Here is a 20,224-nt window from a genome sequence, read left to right as displayed (position 1 = left end):
GAGGATTCCCAGTAAAAACATTGTGTGTTACCTTTAAAAGCTTCTCTGTGTTTTGACACGCTCATAATTAACACTGTGTTAAGAGGAAAGGAAAATCTGATCAATTATATTCAAGAGGAGCCCATTAACAGTGCCTTCCTCCCATAAATTATGACACATGACCAAACCCTCCCTTACAACCACACACACACACTCGACTCGTATTGCTTTTTGCTGTGGTGGCCATCTTGAATCAGGTTGACTCCAAAAGGTAATCAGTTGTAGATGTACTGATGACTTTCTGAAAGGTTCATTAGAATATGTCCAGTGGTTCAGGAGATATTTTGTTTATGGCACAGATAAGCACACACACACACACACACAGATACAGTCAAATAATTATTGTCATTTTGCCGTTGGTGGCAGGCAATCATAGCAGGGGCGTTTGGACATTCCCTGGATTACACAGTTCCCCATACGCAAATGTTTCACAATTTCAATTTACAAAAACTCCAATGGCTCTAATTAGGAGGGGCCTTTTTAATTAAAATCACAGGGTGAGGAATTTAACATTGTTTGGGGAATTGAGCATGTCCTAGGTACTGCTCCAGCAAATTAAAACTTGCATTGTTTTTGTAGTTACACTTTTCAAATGTTGTCTCTAAATCCCACACCAAAACTGAGAGTTTCTCTGACCAAACTGGTGTGTCACGCAGCAACTTTTAGGAGCTACAAACATTTCACAGAAATCTTCACTCAGCATTAGAAATAAAGTTTAGTGATATCAAACTGCAGCATGTATTGGTCTTGAAAGTTGAAATGGTATCTCCCCCAAATCCTCCAGTTTTATACTATGTCTCTGTGATGTATGTCACAAGCCACTCATTAAACCACAGGACATTAAATCAGTCCTTTTCAGCTGCTGCAGAAAGGACTTCAGGTCAAGCTTTACAGCAAAATTGTTTGCTGTAACTAGAAAACTTTCATTTTCAGTGATAATGCTGCTGACGTTTGCTGATAAAGCTGAAAATGAGTTAAAGTGAAAATTATTTGTAATGATATTCTTATTTTTTCTCCAGTTTTACTCATAAAAACAGTAGTGTGGCCTATTCCTCAGTAAGAGAAGTAGCTATTGGCTGTCCTAAAAGCTAAATGACGTAATCTCCTAATTTACATAATTGACCAGAGAACAGAACAGAAAAAAGGCCTAAAAACACGTCTTTTGTTGATTTGTGTTCGACTAATCACAGTTCCAGCCCTCCTTCAAAATGGTTCAACAGAGACTGCCATAGGTATTTTAGTTATATTTTAGACAAAGAAAACTTTACATTTCCATTTTGCCATGTATTAAGTAATCAGTCAGGCTTTGCACACTCATAATTAGCAGTCTGGATGCAGTGGGGTGAACATGTCCTGCTCTGACTGCAGCTGGGAGGGACACTGCCTGAGGACTGAGACACCGAAGACTGGCCTTCTGCAACACCCACTGCTAATTGGAAAGAACAAGATTTGCTTTCATGTCAGTTTCCAAAAGTTAACCAGGAAAAGTTAGATTCATCACTAGTTGCTTTTTGGAAAAAAATAGTTGCTAAGTTGGCAAAACTGACTAAAAACTTAGATTTACAGCAAACATAACAAATCAACACAAAGGTAGTATCTCACTGGGCTGCAACTGTTGGGGACTAGTTGGAGACACAGAATTGCACAAACATATGCACACATATGTATTTGATTCTGTACCTTATTGTTGTTTCTGTGTTGTAAAGCACTTTGAATCACCTGGTTGCGGAAAAGTGCTATATAAATAAATTTCACTTTCAATTATAATAATGCTGAATTGGTATTTACATGACACCTTTAATGCAGCCAGTCATTGTTACTAATTTAATAAACTTTAAAAACTTTCTAATAAATTAAAAACCTTGCATCCCTTGAAGGAATGCATATTTCCCACACCCTTTCAAACCAGAGTTAAGAAATGGTGAGTTTTAAATGTCGTGGTCAGTCCTTGTAAATAATGTTAGCATGCTGGTGAGTGTGTGCTAACACATTTTCTACTATTACTATACAATTTAGCTCAATATCTGTAAAACTGACTAAGTAATGTCATTTTGTGTCTACTAAGCTGTGGCTCCCATTTTGAATTGTGTTGATTTCAAAAAGTTAGTCAGCTGTAAATCAATCCATCCATCTTCTTTATCTGACTTTCTGTGCCGGGTTACTGTCACTGGGTGAGAGGTGGGGCCGCTACTCACAGGCTGCCATTTCATCAGGTGTAGATAAAAAAATACATTTTCTCAGTGTCATTAATTGCCTTCCATTGGTTGATGAGATATTTTGCTAACAAACAGACAGTGTTGGCTATAACAGTTAATGCCAAAGATTTAAACAAGATGTTGTGCGATGTGTAGCACTCTCAGAGTATGTGTTGTGAATGACTCTCAGCTACTACCACACCAAATTCTAGCAGATAATATGTCAAATAAACCGAGTAAAAGGATTTCTTTTTTAATTTTTGCTCATGTCAATTAGCTGTGGCAATCTTGGATTTGATTAACTCAACATGTTCATTAGTTGTAGATGTACATCCACTGATGACTTTTAGACGGTTTCATTAAAATCTGTCTAGTGGTTCATGAGATATTTTGCTAAAAGGCAAGATGACAGAACACACTCTGTTTGTCATGACTCACTGCAGGACCCTTTTTAAACAGAGGATGTCCCTGATGAGAAAATGATGCTGCTACACAGCAGCAAACTAGAAGAAGTCCAACAGATGGGACATTTTTCAGACACAAATGTATCTTCAGTTCAGCCCAACTATTTTTAAGCAGTTTTTGAAGTTTATGAACATCAGACAAAAACTTCTCAGCTGAGGTTTTTTACAAATGTATCAGAAGGAAAATTGTAGTTTTTAGAGATTCTGGACTATTTCTGATTTATCACCCAACTCTGTTTGGAAAAGCCATGTGTCATTTAAGACCTTCTTTTTCCCTGGATTCTTGTCAGTTAGAGTCTTGCCTTTGGTGGAATAAATTCTGTATTTGTTGTTATGTTTCTTTCACCGCATGAAAAAAAAATAATCTCCTTATCTTCAAAGCAGTTATTAAAGTCAGTACCCTAATTTTATTCACTGATCTAGAAAAATGGCAGAATCAGATATTGTCTTCCAGATGGAAAATTATTTTTTAATTATTTAGCAACTCCCAAATGTTAAACTTGAATTCACAGGATAATATGGCTGATAATACCTGCAATTATCATCATGTTAATAGAAGAAAGCAACAGATGGCTTTGGCTGAGCTGTATGTTTTCTTTGTTTGTTTGTTTGTTTTAATACATTTTGGATCACATCCAAAAGAGTGTTAATTAAGCCTCTATATGGATGGGTGTGTAGTCATTGTGCCGGAACAAAATAAAATGTATCAAAAGAATCCCACAGAGATGTTAAATGAGGCATAAATACCATTAAATGGACATTTCAACAACAGACCTGCTATACATATTTATAAAAGCTAAATTCAAAACAACTTTCCCTTTGAATATGATGTAATTTGTATGTTTACGGAAACATCTGTTCATTCAAATCAGCTATTATTTGAAAGCCTGTGCATTGCAGTGGTCATTCTAAAGACGCACACTGAGTCAATGCCACAGGCAAAATAAGGAAAGATGAATGGATGTCCAGTGATTCATTGGCTATTTTGCTAATGGTACAAACCCACACACTCACATAGACTGTTGAGCTAATCCAGAACTCCACCTTCACTGGACCGGTACTTTGGCTTGTACTGAGCAAATATTGCCATTTTTTGAAAAGTTTAATACTGATCTATGAGACACCATCCCATTCCCATTTACTTGCATCAGGTGGTTAAACCAGAGAAAGCATGTAGGGAAAGAGAAAAAATAACTTGGGACAGGTTTAGTTCTGGACTGTTTCTCCCACCCACCTCCACCATCTTCAAAAAAGCTGAAAACTTTTCAGCAGAAATTGTTCTTCTGCTGCATTTTAATGGAGCTCTTGTCATCCACATTCAAGTTATGGAGCTAAACTGTGGCAGAACTTCAACTCCGACACTTTTCTTCACTGAAAGTAAAAACAGAGCTCGGTCCAGATACGTCGAGCTTCATTTTCTGCGTGAGTCAGCCCTTTTGGGTGGATTTATCATGTGACTGGGGGAACTGTGAGGAGCTAGAAACGAATCAAGTGGTTTACTCTAATGAGCCATGTCAACAGTGTTCTGCGTATAAACAAATCGGGCTGACAGATGACACATCTCTCTTCTCCAACCCTCCCGCCAACTGCCTGTTGACGTGGATTGTAGGAAAAGTGAGGAAGCTTCCCTCCATGTCTTCTCCTTCTCCATCAGTCTGTTGTCTCTTTGCTCAATCTTCCTTGTCTTTAAGAAGCAGGCTCACCCATTTCAGAGCATCATGGAAAGTCATTAGTCATTATTTTCTCTGCTGTCTCTCTTCCCACACGTAGCCTGTCACTTGTCGCCTCTCTGCCCTGCCTGAGAAATTATGAATTATGCTCTTGTCTCGCTCTCTACAGGGGCTGCGACTGGGAAGCACCAACCAGAGAGCTGCTGCTTTGTGTATTACTCTTCCTAAAAGCTCCCTGCAACCCTGTCAGTCCTGATTTAAACAACCAAATACACCACATTCACCATATTGAGATAAAGCACCTCATTTGTATCAGCATTTCACAACCAGTCACCTGGGTTTGGTCTGAAAAAAAGGAAGAAGCCCATTTTCTTTAGTTTGTTATATGTGGTGTAGTGGAGACTGTCCAAGAAGTAATGCTCTTCGTTTGCTGAGTCAACATTCACACTATTGTTTTCCTCTTTATAGTTTATTTCATACACTTTTTTTGGACTGTAACTACTATAACATTCTTTCAGCTTTTTCAACCATTCATATATCAAAATGTTCAGGTCAATCAGGACATTACGGCTATGACTGGGATTTTGTAACTCCTACTTTTTTGAAATACATAACTTTATTTACGATTTGTTTTATATTTTTGAAACCAATGGAGAACTCTTCAAATCTTTACTGAACTTTGTGCTCTTTGACATCTACTTTGGCACACTTGTCTATTTTTTTAGAATAAAATAGCTCTGTTGCCATTTTATTCCACATATAATGAAATTACATGTGCATTTCCTTATGTTCATATAAATAAAAAGACATATAGACATATAGATTTTTAGATAGTGAAAGAGTATGAATTACTCATGAGCAGAGCAGAATAATTTCAGAATATAAAATTGCACGAGTCTGGATGTCTCTAGATCAGTGGTTATTAGGGTTGTGATAACCCAGAGAGAGAAACTGTTTTTAATCTGGATGTACAGTATAAGCCTTCATGGGCCTGTAGCATCCGTTTGTACAGATGATAGGCTGGGTGGGATGGATCTTTCAGGATGGCAGTAGACCTTCTCAGGTCAGAAGCTGAGGGCTTGAACAGATTCTCCTGTTGAGACATTGTGTTAAGAACATTATATCAATCAAATTTCCAATGCAGACGTTTGTAGGGCTGTGGGCTTCCTGTGTGAAGTTTGCATTTTCTCTCTGTGCAAAAAGGTTAAAAAACAAAAACAACTGGACTTCTATTCTGTTCTATTCTCAATTGAGAAAGCTCCTTGGATGAGAAGCGAAACGTCTTCAACTACAGAATAGAAGTCCAGTTGTTTTTTTTTTTGTTGTTTTTTAACCTTTTTTGAATGTATTTCAACATTCATTTGAAAACACATTTCAAAAATTCAAAATTTTGAAAGAACAGATTTTGTCTTTTTTTGAGTCTCAGAGAAAGTGTAAACAAGAATGAAGGACTCTGTGTGTAGATCAGATGTTCCATGTGTGCAACTCTCAAAGTAACGGCTTTGTTCAAACCAGAGAATCAGTCAGAGCAGGATGACTTGTTTGAAAGAACAGTTGCTGGAAAGATGAGTTGAGGTCAGAGGGCAGAAAAATAAGGGGTCGTTCAACGCTACATTCTTGTTACATTAACTTTAACAATTCAGTTTCAGCTTCTTCAACAAATTTTAGCAAAGTTTTTAACACAGCATTCTCACTGCATCTTTACTGAAAATGCACTTCTTCTTTTTCACAATTTTACCTTGAACTACCACCAAGTCTTCATTGCTGTCCTTTGCTTTTAATTGGTACTCATTTAAAAGTCTCTGTGATGGGCTTGTGACCTGTCCAGGGTGTATTCAGCTTCTTGCACAATGACCACTGGAGATAGGCATCAACTCCTCTGTGACCCTGAATGGAGGAGCAGATAAAAGAAGGATGGATGGATGGATTAATATATGGATTAATGGATGGATGGATGAGTTGTGTAAGCTGTTTGACTTTAAGTCAGAGCCAGTGAGATTAAAGTATATTTTTCCAGTGAGAGCATGCAAAAGAACCAAAGGACTAAGGGTGGCTTTTGGCCTTCTGCATTCCCTAGAAGATTGCATAAGACTTGTCTTTAATCCAGCTGTGGTCTTATGGCCCAGAGGCTGCAAACAGCTCAAAGAAAACACATGTGACAGATAACTCTGATAAAATATGAGCACTGTTTACCCATCTGGAGCTGTATGACATGGTGACAAGCTTTTCACAGTGTGGTTTCGTAGAGTGTTGCCTAAGAGGATTTTCAATTCAAGATTCTTTTTTTCCTATCTTCTTTAATGCATTCAGTACAATAAAAGCACTGTGTAGCATTCTGTCTCCACACGTCTTTTGTGTTATATAATATATGCCATTGTTCTGGTGTCGCCTGCAAAGCCAGCCTGCATATGCTCTTAAGTGTAGGCTGGATTATTAATGCTAATTCTGCTACAGCTGATTTAGCACTCCTCTTGTTAGCAGCATTGAGCGCTCAAAACATACAGGAGGGTCCCCTGGGGGTCTTTGTTTCTGCCAGTTTTTTTAGCTGTGCTGTTGGAGCTCAGCAGCGAGGGGGAGAAAGCACTGATTTAGGAAATGTGTCAACTCTTCTGAAGAACTTCTGCATAACTAATCCTGTAAAACCCCATTGACTCGAGCCTTTAGACACACCAAAGTATTGATTAAAGTTTGGTAAAGAAACCAGATTTTGCATTTAGGCCGTTCCACACCGTCTACTTGAGTAAAAGAGTATGTAAAAAAGAGAAAATTTCCTCATTATAAAGATTAGGACATACTGTAAATTTGGTGTGAAAGTCGGAATGTGCCTTTTAACAGGAAGGCAGAATGACAACCTAAAATTTATCTCAGTACCCTTTAAAAAACAGAAGATGTAGTTCTAAAATTATGAGTAAAAGCCTAATGCATATCACCTGCTGCCTTATATTCTTAGTTTTAAGCAACAATTGATTTATGATGATATGATGTAGTTGTCCCATTTTGGTCAAACCTTAAAAATGACCTAATGTGTGATTCCACAAAATATTGCATAGTACGTGATCTGTTAACACTCAAAGTATGTGCTGCGGCTGACTGGCCACTTCTCACCAATTTTCTGTTTGCTAAGGTAGACTAGCTATGGCAGTCATCTTCAATTCAGTTAACTCAAAAAAATAATCAGTTGTTGAATAATTTTTCAGGGTTTCTTTAAAATCTGTCAAGTGGTTCAATAAATATTTTTCTCAAAGACTCAGTTGATCCCAATGCTTAATGTCAAACTTTTAGGCAAAGACCATGGCAAAGTGTGTGTAGGGGATGACTTTCAACTACTACCACATCAAGTTTCAGTTCAATATGTATACAGTTCAAGTCAAGCTATTTTTTTGTTTTTTAAGTTCAGTTGGCGGTTACAGCCATCTTGAGTTGGATTGACTCTAAAAGTTAATTAGTAGTTTTTGTACATCCAGAGATTACTTACTGAGAGTTTCATTAAAATCTGTCCAGTGGCTCAGGATATATTTTGGTAACAGACAGGCTCATTAGCATACACACAGACATGCGCAAAACATTATACCTGGGTGTATAACATTATACCTTTTGTCTTTGGTGGCGAAGAATAAAAATAATTAAAGCAATTCATCCATTCAGCCAACATAATTCAACTTTTTCAGTGTGTCATAGAAAATTGAACAGATCTGATTATTTTCAGGAGCTTCTGGAGTCTGGGAAAGATTATACAGCATGTAATCTAAAATATGACATGTAACAGCTGATAGCTTCTCTTCTCTGTTTACCCAGGGCTGAAGGTGCGAGAGGTGATGATCAATGTGTCCCGACAGCAGGTCGAGGATTTCCATGGACCTGAGGACTACTGGTGTCTGTGTGTGGCCTGGAGCCACCTCGGCACATCCAAGAGTCGGAAAGCAACCGTCCGCATTGCCTGTGAGTGTGGAATCATTCTTTACTGTCCCAGCTCGTCACTGCCACTCACAAGGTTCTACACCCCCTCAAAATCATGTAGATTTGGTCAAAATTTAGCAGAACATTTGTGGGGGGAAAAAACAAAAAAACAATCTGTGTGCTATTAAGAGGTTATTGTAGATTTATCAAATAAGAAACGTGAAAGTGACAAATATGACTACTGGGGCTGGTGTGATGGCAGCCTCCCTTCTGTCAGTCTGCCCCAGGGCAGCTGTGGCTGAAATGTAGCTCACCTCCATCAGTGTCTGAATGTGTGGATGAATGGGTGAATAACTGACTGTAGTGTAAAACGCTTTGGCGTCCTGGGACCAGATAAAATGCCATACAGTGCAAGCCATTTACCATTTACCCAAGTGTTTAAAACATCTGTATACGCAAAATGTATAATTATGTTACTGATAACCTTTTAAACTATAGATGAAAGGTGAATGTCTTTATGTGTCTGCATGTGTGTTTACTCATTTATCTGTCTTTTAGCAAAGTATCTTATGAATCACTAAATGGACATCATCACTGTGCACCTGTCTTTAACATACTTGGTATTTAAAAATGGCCCAACTCTGTTTTTTCTGCTGCTGCCATGGTGAATTGGGGTTTCGGAGATCCATTGATGATGGCTTTGTATTGCACACTCTTACTTCAAGGATAAGATTTCTTGAGATTTCTTTATATCTGGACTCAAAAACTCAGAGTTTATATATGATCTCAGAGTTTGTTAAACCTACTCTCTGGTATACCTCCTAAGACAGGTAACGGAAGGGTCTGACAATGAGTAAAAGAATCTCTATAGTGTTTATATGCAGGGAAGGGTGATTGTAGAATGGGTGCAGCTGGGCTGATAAACACATGCAAAGAAGGTGTGACTGAGAACTGAGCCAAGATGTCGAAGAGCAAAAGACACAAGATTAATGGCTAACATTCTTCAACTGAATACATATCATCTGCTGCCTTTTATGCCAGAGTTTTAAGTGTATTCCTATTAAGAGAAGGGACGGAGTTATAACTGTTTGGGTAAATTGTGGTGATTTGGCTTTTTCTGGGTTTTGTTTTTGTTTTATTTTATTTAAGTTCTCTGGTTTGTGTTTTGGTTTCGTTTCCTATTTTTAGTTATCTGGTTTTTGTTTTCTTCTTGGTTCTGTCCTCATGTTTGTGTTTTCATTTCCACTCTCCCCCAGTCATTCACTTGTCTGTCAGCCACGCCCATCTTCACCTGTCCCGACTCAGTAATCATTCCACCTGTTCCCACTCACCTCATTATCCCCAGTCTTAAAAACCCGGTCACTCTTCCCATACCTCACTGGTCCATTGTTTGATGTAGATGTCTGTTTGTTGCTGTCTCGCTCCGGGTTTCCTGTTTCTTGTTTCAGTTATGCTTTGAATTTAGTTTTTGTTTGTTTGCTGCCTCGCCAGTTTTTGTTTTTGTTTGTTTCTTTTTTAATAAATTAGTTTTTCTTTAAAGTCTGCGATCTGGGTTCGTCTCCGTCATCCACATCCTGACATAAATTGTATAAATAATGTTATGCACAATCTCATCTGATACTGCAAGTCCTGGCAAGATCTTTTAGTTCTTGGAATCCAGCGAGGAAAATAAAACCTGAACATGTTTTCTCTCAGTAAAAACTGTTTATGTATAACGGAGATATTTTACCGTTAATTTATGAAGTTTGTTGATTTCTTCTATGAACTTTTATTTTTTGTTCTTTTTATAGATTTTTAATTGGATTCAAGTTGAGTGATTGACTAAGCTATTCTTTATAAACTTTAAATGAGCTCAACATGTTTTTTTCTGCAGTGGGGTCTTGTGTGGTGAGCATAGAGGCCATGAGGGTTGAGTGCATTACTTACCATATGCTTTGAAATCACTGTACCTGCTAATTCAAGGTCTTTCTGAAGCTCTCCACAAGTGGTCCTTTGCACTTGGACAGATTCAGATTATTCTTTTGACTTTGCTGTCAGGGATCTTGCGAGGAGCACCTGTTTGTAGCTGGTTTATGAGATATGAGATATTTGCACAGAAAGATATTACACATGAGGATTTTTTTAACTTTTAATTTACTCTGTATAGTAACATAAACAAACACATATTGCAAATGCTCTCATTGAACAGTGCCTGTAACACAGCTACCTTTGAATATACATATAAGTAACACAAATTACGTTGCTTATGGTTTTTTCATCAACATTGCACGAAAAACATTCCAATATCTCCTCCTCCGTGATCTCGTTACTTACTTCAGCCTCTTCGTTGTCACTCTTTTTGAACGCTTCCGGTCCTCTTCATCACGCAGAAGTCCAGAACCCGTTGGTGATTTTGACACGGCTCCATGCATTTAGGATCTACTGGTAGACTTGAGTGAAAGATTACCTGCAGCAACTCAGTTTCCTTCTTCAACCGCCAGATTGATGGCCTTAAGCTTAAAAGCTGCATCATATGCTTTTCTTCGAGTGTTTTCCACGTTGATGAGTGTGAATACAAATTACAGACTTACAATACACTGAATTGTGGAAGTGCATATTATTTATCGCACAATTTCATTGGACCTCTGAACTACTCCTCAATTTGATTGGTCTACTGTTACTAGGGAAAATATTTTTCACGCCATGAAAAAAAAAAAAACATGCATTAGCCGCACCTTAGTATAAGCCGCAGAGTTCAAAGTTTGGGAACAAAGTAGCGGCTTATAGTCCAGAATTTACTGTAGTTGTGATGGCCATCTTGAACTGCACTGACTCCAAAACTGAGTTAGTTGTGCGTGTACATCAAATGGTTACTTTCTTATGGCTTTGTTAAAATTTGTTCAGTGGTTCATGAGATATTTTGCTAACACACCATACAAAAACATAATCACCCCTCTCTATGATGCCTCACCTACTGTCCAGTCTTATGCAAATGGATAACATTGCTTCCTGGATGTTTTAAGGTGCTTATTCTCAAGGGCAAGTCTGAATATAGCCACGAGACCCAATAAAGTTATTGATGCTAGCATCTGAAACTGTAAATGCAATTAATTTAACAGATTCACAAAACTTATTGGAACATATTTCAATACAGATATCAGACAGATACCAAGAAACATGACTTCTGCTGGTATCCAGTTGCTTCCTTTCTTGTTCAGATAAATGTAAACCAACAGCCTGCTGCCTTATTATAGCTATCAAACACTGAGTTTAAACCTTTTTTTTTTCTAGGGAAGATGTGGGTGGAATCATCAAAACTCTCTGACAAATGTATGTCCTAATAAAATTTCAATCAAGTTTTTTCTTTAAATTCTTGTTTTGGTTTGAACTAGATTGTAAGAGGTCCATGAGCTGATATTATCTCAGTAGTAACTGAACTAGATTTATCAGCAATGAAATAGTCAATTTCTACATTCTAACGCTGTCTAATCAAGTTAGACCTAATCACCTATCCACAGTCACTGGTGTCCAAATCCAATACTGCTGCTGTAGATGTTAGCGGCTATCTGAAAGGCCTCCTCTCCATTGAATCTATTGTTTTTTTACTCACTGGAAGCAGAGAAAATCAAATATCATTAAGCATCAAGAGAACAAAGAAGATGGTTGTCAGTTGAATGTAGAAAGTCTAAATCTTTATCTCCCACATTTAAGCTCATCTTACAGTTACTTTCCTGCACCTGAAGTGAAGTTTTGACTGCAGGCTCTCTTATATTGTGTGTGGGGAACAAGGCCTATTCATAACCACACTTTTGGAATGAAAAAAAAAATGTTGTTTTAAAGTTGTTCAGTGGATAGGTGGCAGCCTTGTGAATGGGTCGAATAAGATCCATCATTGTTTTATGCACATGAATAGACGGGATGATCAGAGGATTTCATTCATCCTGTGTATCCTCCAAAAGGACCTTGTGAACAGATCAACCAGCAAAGGGACCTTAGATCCAATTCTAAGCAGGTTGTGGTGGGTTTTCAAGGTCAGGGCTTACAGGCTGGTGTTTCAGTGCCTGAAGGGGATTGAGACTGGGCTGAGTGTAACACCTGACACTTGACAACTGCCTCTTATCTCCACACAGATCTGAGGAAAAACTTTGAGCAGGATCCTCAAGGGAAGGAGGTGCCGATCAATGGGATGATTGTTCTGCATTGTCGCCCTCCGGAGGGAGTGCCGCCAGCGGAGGTAAGGCTGCCGCTCCTCCGCTCCTTCTCTCCTCCTTTCCTGAAACAAGAGAAGCTTTTCTCCCACCGAGCACGAGAGATCTGCATCTGATTCACTGAGCATAACTGTTTACCACTCAGTCCATTCTGCATTCAGCTCTCTGACCTTTAATAGGGTGAAATACGTAGCTTGTTTGGGTACCAGTGAAAAGTTCACATCAATATTTAGAAATGAAGGTGTTATTTCCAAAGCAAGGTAAAGAAGATGCAGAGTATAAATATTAATTAAGTCTTTCATCCACAGATATATAATGTAGAAACATGAGACAGTCTAAAATGATGTTTTTAGCACCTTTAGACTGGGAGTCCTCTGAGCTTACACTGGTTCTGAAAGGTCAATCCACCAAGTGAGCAGTCCACACACAACTGAAACCAGAGGAGAGGGCTAAACTCTTACAGGCCGTGCTTCTGGTTGTTTAATGTTCACTGTTTTGAGTTTTTCTCTGTTTATTTTGTTTCCATTGTGATGTTTCCTTATATTTAGCTCCTCTGTGACAGAAGCCACTTCTCCCTCAGTCAGTCCCACCCCCTCACACCTGTCTCCAATCCCATTAGTCAGAGCTGAAGCTACTTCCTCTTCCACCTCAGCTTTTATATTCAGTCAGACTCCATTCACCCTCGATCAACCATTGTTGTGCTTTATGCCATGTCTGGTTTGCCTTTCTGTCTCCATGTGGTTTCTGAAAGTTGTTGTTGCCACAGGAGTCCTTTGTTTATTTTATTAAAGTTTTTTTTTCAGTTTTTTATTGGAGCTCTTTGTGTTTCTTCTGTTCTCCTCACTTCAAGTTAAGTCCAAACAAAACTCATAACAGCAACTTGTACATCACTTTCTTCCAGGTCCTTTTTTGTCAGTGTTTTTCAATAGTGGCAGAAGCACCTATTTTCTCAATAATTCATTTTTGTTTAACCACTTCTGACCATTGACACTGTATAGGAATATTAGACATCATATCCCAGAAGTCGAAGCTAGAAGGGAACCAATATCTGGTTCCAGAAGAAGTTTTTAGCCCTGGCCAGTCCATGTTATGTTGATTGTGTGCAGGGGACTAGGTGGGACGTAAAGCCCCACATCCTTCGTGCACAGATTCTGATTTCTCCAAAAATCCAATTTAGCAGCTTCCCGAAACTGGATCTGATGACTTCTCACCAACAAGAGAATGTGGGGACGTTTTGTTTCTATTTCTGTTTTGGACTGAAAACAGCTCTACAAGAAACTAAATTCTTTTTAAATCTTAACATTATCATCACAACCTTTCATTATGACTTTGAGCCTGAAAATGCCTCAAAAGAAGGCCATGTCACAGCCAAACGTGAGGACATTTCTGAACATCAGATGTGGGCCAGTATGCCAACAAAATGAATGTCTTTAAGTATACCATGTAGATCCACAGTCATTTTCATTCATAAAACATTTCACTGAAAATATGTTTCCTCTCTCTGATTTTTTTTGAGTGTTGCTAACCTTCAAATATTGAATTTCAAGTCAGGAAATTTGAGGTAACCAAAAACTTCAAGTTTATAATTTAATGTTTGAGTTGACTAGAATTTTGAGTTGTACAGGGGCATGTGTAAGAAGTCAATTTTCAGGTTGTAAGAATTTGTTTCCTCAATTTAGTGAACCGTGTGCACATATTCAAACTAGCATTGGTGTCTATGTGCAGCAGGTGTTGTGGTTTGCTTTGTTTTCAGTTTAAATGGGAAGACAGACAGAAATACAGTCACAGAGTTGAGAAGAGTGTTCAAGGACCATCTACAACTTGCAAAACCAGGCTGAATGATCGATAACATACAAAGAATTGTCTGGATTCACCTAAATCACATTACACATTTATGAATCAAACATTTATATGTTATTTAATGTTAATCCAATAGTTGTATTGAAATTTAAATAATTATAGAAATTTTAATCTTTGTGCTTCTTTATTGACAGTTCTTAAATGTTTGTTCAGTTTGGACTTTGACTTGTTTTGTTTAAGATTAGGCTGTGGTTTAATTTTTCACTTAGACAGTTTCCATAATGAAAAGTATAATTAGATTATGAAAAATAAATCAGTTTTAATGTCTAAGTTTATGTTCTATGATATTTCATCAAATGCACACCAATTATGTACATATTTTAGGGGTTTCATGTCCTCAGATCCACCTAGCTGGGGTGCAAATGTAGGACCACTGCTGTGTGTATGTAGGTGAATATATAATGTGACATGCTCAGACAATTTTCCTGTGATTGACACACCACATTACTGGATAACCTAAAGTGTCCACAATAGAATAGAATAGAATAGACTTTGTCATTGTATGTTGCACAACAAAATTGTGGACATTTCACTTAAGGTGCAGCGCCATTACAACAATCTACACACAACACAATATACATTTGAAAAAGTCAAATAAAAAAATAGAAAACTAAAAAAAAAGTGCACATAGACACACATTATTATTTAAAGCACTGGTGGTTTATTACATGGTGTCACAGCAGTGCAGTGGTTAGTGCTCTCACCTCACATTAAGAAAATTACAGGATCGCCTCCCAGCCTTTTTGTGGGGAGTTTAAATGTTCTCCTCCTGCATACGTGGGTTTTCATTGGTACTCTGTTTCCACCACAGACCAGAAACATGCATGTTAGGTTCACTGGAAACTCTAAACTGTGTTTAGGTGTGAGCGAAAGTGTCTCTGTGTGTCCCTGTGATGGACTTGCGACCTGTGCAGGGTGTAGCCCTGCTGGAGATTGACACCAGGTGCACCCATGACCCAGAAATGAGAAGGCCTGTAAAGAAAATCGATGGATAGTTTATTACACAGAACAGCATCACAAGTATATCACAACAGACGGAGCAATTGAAATATGTGATGTTTCAGCATTGCTTCTGTCAGGCGAAAATGTTTTTTGACATGGCCAATAAATCTGTGTCAGTTCATGTTTCAGAAACACTTGAACTGTTAGTTTGGTTCATCAGACATTAAACCTTGTCAGTAGTCACAAGAAATGTGACATTAACATTCCCAGTAACAGTCAGTTTTGGTGCTTTAGGCAAACATAACATTCTGCATTTTCTTCCTAAAGGTAGATGTTATTGTTATGACTAAAGTTAGACACACTAGTAACATTTGGAGTTTAAAGATGCTAATACATTGAAGACTTTAGTGCAGATTTCTGGAGAATGCTTCCACAGTCTCTCTCCATGAGTTCTTTGCCATCTGGGAACCCTTATGGCTCACATACTGAAATGCCAGTTTACAAAAATTGTGAGTACCCATAGTAATGACATTCCTTCTGGTGCACAAGGACTTCCATGCTGTTAACTGAGCTTTAAGCAAAAGCTACAGAGGCGGTCCAGATTAACACAGTGAGTAAAAGCAGATTTAAACCAATGACAGTAGACAGTGCAGTAAAGTGGCCATGTGTCTATTAAAATATTTAATGTAGGTTCTTATTGAAATACACATATTTATGTATGAAGAAAAAAAACAATATCAGATTGTCTGGGGTGAAGATAAAATTTAAAAGTATTACAGTTACAGTTTTTTTTAGAATTTGAATTATGTTTCATGATCATTTATTTGACTTCTCTCACAGGGATAGGGTTCTGATAGAATGATAACCTTAAACATTAAAACCTTAAAAAAAATCACAATTTATTTTTTATTTAAAAACAAAACTTCAGTAACATTTACTCGGGCATATTCCAACATGACAATGCCAGGATTCATCGGGCTCGAATTGTGAAAGAGTGGTTCAGGGAGTGAGAGACATCATTTTCACACATGGATTGTCCACCACAGAGTCCAGACCTGAACCCCATGGAGAACCTTTGGAATGTGCTGGAGAAGGTCAGACTCTACCATCATCAATGCAAGATCTTGGTGAAAAATTACTGGAAATAAATCTTGTGACATTGCAGAAGCTGATCGAAACAGTGCCACAGCGCATGTGTGCCGTAATCAAAGCTAAAGGTGGTCCAACAAAATATTAGAGTGTGTAACCTTTTACTACTTTTTGGCCAGGCAGTGTATCTTGGAACCTGTAATCGGCCCATGCCTAGGTGAGATTACGTACAGCAATAAAAATGTTACTGCCTAGATCCAGCTGTATCAGTAAGTGCTGATTCTTCTTTAAACCTTTCTTCTGATTTCATACTTGTATTCAGAGACTATCAGAATGAGTTATGAATGTTTTAATGTTTTGTGCAGGAAAGAGCTTTAGTTGGAGGTCAATCTCAGGCCCTTCACTGTATAAATGATCCAACATGAAAATGGAGGATTGATGTCACGGCAGTGCACCACAGCCCACAAAGAGGGTAAAAATAGTTGAATGTGAGCTGAACTGCAGGAATCTCAATCTCCCATCTAGTCCTTTGTCAACACAAATGAGCCCAGCCACAAGAGACGGCAGTGAATAATGTAAAGAGCATGGGGCAGATCTCCTCAGCCCAGTCAATTTTAGCGCACCTCCTCCATGAAATATTAAGATGGCATCCGTTAGTGTGCTCGGATAAGGTTTCAGAGTGCAGCAGCGGCACGGCTGTTGCTGTAGCACCAAAATGAACGTACAATAGAATGTGAGCCTGCGGTTTTGGGGTGGTGTGTGGTGGTGGGGCGGAGGGGACATTCACTGTTTGGAAATAACCCTTGTCAGCAATGATGTCAGGGACAACTAATGAGTCTCCAGTCACTGGCTGTGGAATCATTTAGTATCATGTGGTTTGCACCGGTTCATTCAGGGAGGGATGGATGCTGTGCAGAAATGTTTCCATGTCTCTGGAAGTCTTCATTTGTGAGACTGAAATGCCACAGAAGGCAGACCAAACTGTAACACTCAATTAAGTGTTGTCTCATTCCAATTTTAGTTCAAATATTCGTTTATCATTCATGTTGATGATAAAAAAAATAGTAATGAAATGATCAGTCCTTCCTCTCTGATGTTAGGAGTCTCTCTGTGTTGCTATCACTCTTGTTAAAACATCACTATTCTTTGTTTATGTGCACTTTCACACACATCCCCAGTTACTGTAGATCCGGACCAGCATCAGGTGTAATTTCACAGAACATGTCAAACTAAGTTCCCTTCACACTGAATGACAACCCAATATAACATTAAAAATGAAAGGCCTGGCATTCCTTGATGTAATTCATATCACCCGCCTTAGATCATTATAACATGATCCAAGTCTGAAACTGGCATGAAAGGTGGCGGGTGATATGCATCCTTTCAAATAATGTTAGGCCTTCAATTTAATGAGATTCTTATTCCTATCAGTGATAGTTCTCATAAGCATCAAGTTTCCTGCCACATGCCTGCAGCATTTCTGTTACGAGTCATCCCACAATGCACTATGTTCAATACTAATTTCATGTTTTTTTTAATTTAAGTCTCAGCTTTTAATGGAATTATTTATGATGGTGTTATGAAATCATTTGACAATACAATAATACTTGATCAGACTTTAATGGCGTGTCCAATATGCTCCGCTCACTCTGTTTAAGGGAAGTGAAATATTCATGACACAGCTGTAATGGTGTCATGACAACCAACTGTGTGACAGTTTAATGTAACATTACAGCAAAAAAAATAATTGTGTGCTTCATTGGATGATTACTCATACTACATCAGCTTCTTGACAAGTTTTATTTTCTTTCTTAATGTAAAGCTATCATTACAAAAGAGTTTATTCAGCAGCGACTGAAACAAGTGACCAAAAATAAAACTGATGCAAAAGAGAAACATCTCTGTGTTGCTTCATCAACTTATGTTTTCATTTCAGCCATGATATCTAAATATCATAAACCTAAAAGACAGCAATGAAGTATCATAAAGTATTATTTATTCCAGCTTTATTTTTTAGAGGAACAATGCAGGCACCATTAACATGAGTACTTTAGTCCATTATGTATAAACAAATTTGTTTTTATTCACAGTCCCTGGCAGGTTGATGTTATAAAAGCTAGAAATTTAAATACAAAATATATAAACATCTACAGAACTGAAAATGGTTTGCACTTACAAAAACACATAGCACCTTTCTAACCTCTCCAGGTTCTGAAAAGTTCATACACACACGCACACACATGCACATGCAGTGCTTTCTGTTATATATTTTTACACACTCTGTGCTTTCTCTATTCTATTCTCATTCATACATCAATAAGCATATCGGTGGCATTGAGGTGTTCAGTATCTTGCCCAAGGACACTTTGTCACACTTTCAACCACCGCCCATTCGAATGGAGGACGACCTCCCTACCCACTCTGCTAAGCAGCCATAAAACAAATAGAATTATTCTTAAAGAAAAAGGAAACACATATAACCACAAGTTGAAACATGTGGGAAGCAACAAAAAATACTTGCATCAAACCTAAGTAATAATAAGAGCAAGAACAGCAAAACAAAAATGTACAGTATGTAGAAAGTATTGTTTTAAAGTGTTCTGATTCATTTCCAATCAGCCTCTAAGAACCCCAAACAATCTGCAGTCTGACATTTTTTTTGTTCAGGGTAAAAAAAATAAATAAAAAACAAGAACGTACTGTTATTAGTAATTACAGTACCAGGATTTCACCGTTTATCAGTATTCCTACATTAGCATCATAAATAAAAAGGGAGATTTCTGAACAGATATTTCTGGACTTGAACCCTACTTCTTTCCTATTATGCTCTATAAAATTTGGCATAAATACTAAACTCTACTCTACTCTACTGAAACTGTTTGTTTTTGAGGAGCTTTTCTACAAAATATCAATGAAATCTCAATTATGTTTATGTAGCACTTCACAAACAAACAAAAGTTGCACTAAAGTGCTGTACAACAACATTTTACAGACCCCTAACCCTAACCCTAAATCTTAAATAGGGAAGACTTGTGTAGAGCAAGATATCTTTTTCAGTTTAAATAAACTAAGACTAATACAAAACAGCATTTAACCAACAATTCACAAATGGTAATAAAGTTGTTGTACTTGATGGTTCTATATTTGGTCCTCTGCTTTTCCGTTTGTATATTAACTTTATTGAGATTTGTCTAACTGTTAAAACATGGGGCAGCAAAGTGGTGCAGAGGTTAAAGCTGTCTCTGGATACTCCAAGTTCCTCCTGCAGACTAAAAACATGCATGTTAGGTTAGCTGGTAAGTCTGCATTGTCTCTAGGTGTGAGTGAGAACATGAATGATTGCTTGTCTCATTTGTCTCTGTCCTTGTGATGGGCTTGCAACCCGTCCATTGTGTACCCTGCCTTTCTCACAATGACTGCTAGAGATAGGCACCAGCTCCCTCCATGACCTTGCACGGAAAACTGGGTAAAGGAAATTGATGGATGGATCTCTGACTGGTTCTGTAACTTATGTTTAGACCTCCTTCAAACTGGACGACAACCTCGCTACACTCTCCACAACCTACATGACCTGTTTCAACATTACTGGATTGAAGCAAAATTAAAAAACCTTCAGTGTGCCGGTAATCATGATACCACTACTCTTGTAGTTTTCTCCACATAGGTTGTTCTCGTTGTTTTCCACGATGCACCATCTACATGCTCAATACACCTGCCCTGTCACAACTCTTGAACCATGTCAGCATGCAGCTACATGCTGGAAGACTACGCCATCTGAGTATGATATGACTGACACTGGGATCACGTCAGCAACCAGGTTGTTTCTATGATCTTGTGATGATTATGGTCATAGCCTAGACATGGTGCTAGCATGGCCAATC

The 20,224-nt window shown here is 38.0% G+C and overlaps 1 protein-coding gene across 2 annotated transcripts in view; it reads left to right on the top strand.

The window, feature by feature from the left end:
* unc5db (unc-5 netrin receptor Db) overlaps window positions 1–20,224 on the top strand; it is a 360,215-nt gene that overhangs the window by 208,234 nt on the left and 131,757 nt on the right. For both annotated transcript variants that reach the window (XM_017434898.3, XM_017434897.3), the window contains exons 3-4: window positions 8,164–8,307; window positions 12,375–12,478. In XM_017434898.3, the coding sequence (XP_017290387.1) occupies window positions 8,164–8,307; window positions 12,375–12,478 (248 nt within the window). The remainder of the gene's footprint in view (window positions 1–8,163; window positions 8,308–12,374; window positions 12,479–20,224) is intronic.

The sequence above is a fragment of the Kryptolebias marmoratus genome, linkage group LG1 (assembly GCF_001649575.2).
Source record: "Kryptolebias marmoratus isolate JLee-2015 linkage group LG1, ASM164957v2, whole genome shotgun sequence".
Lineage (NCBI taxonomy): Eukaryota > Metazoa > Chordata > Actinopteri > Cyprinodontiformes > Rivulidae > Kryptolebias > Kryptolebias marmoratus.
This window is presented reverse-complemented; position numbering and strand designations above follow the sequence as displayed.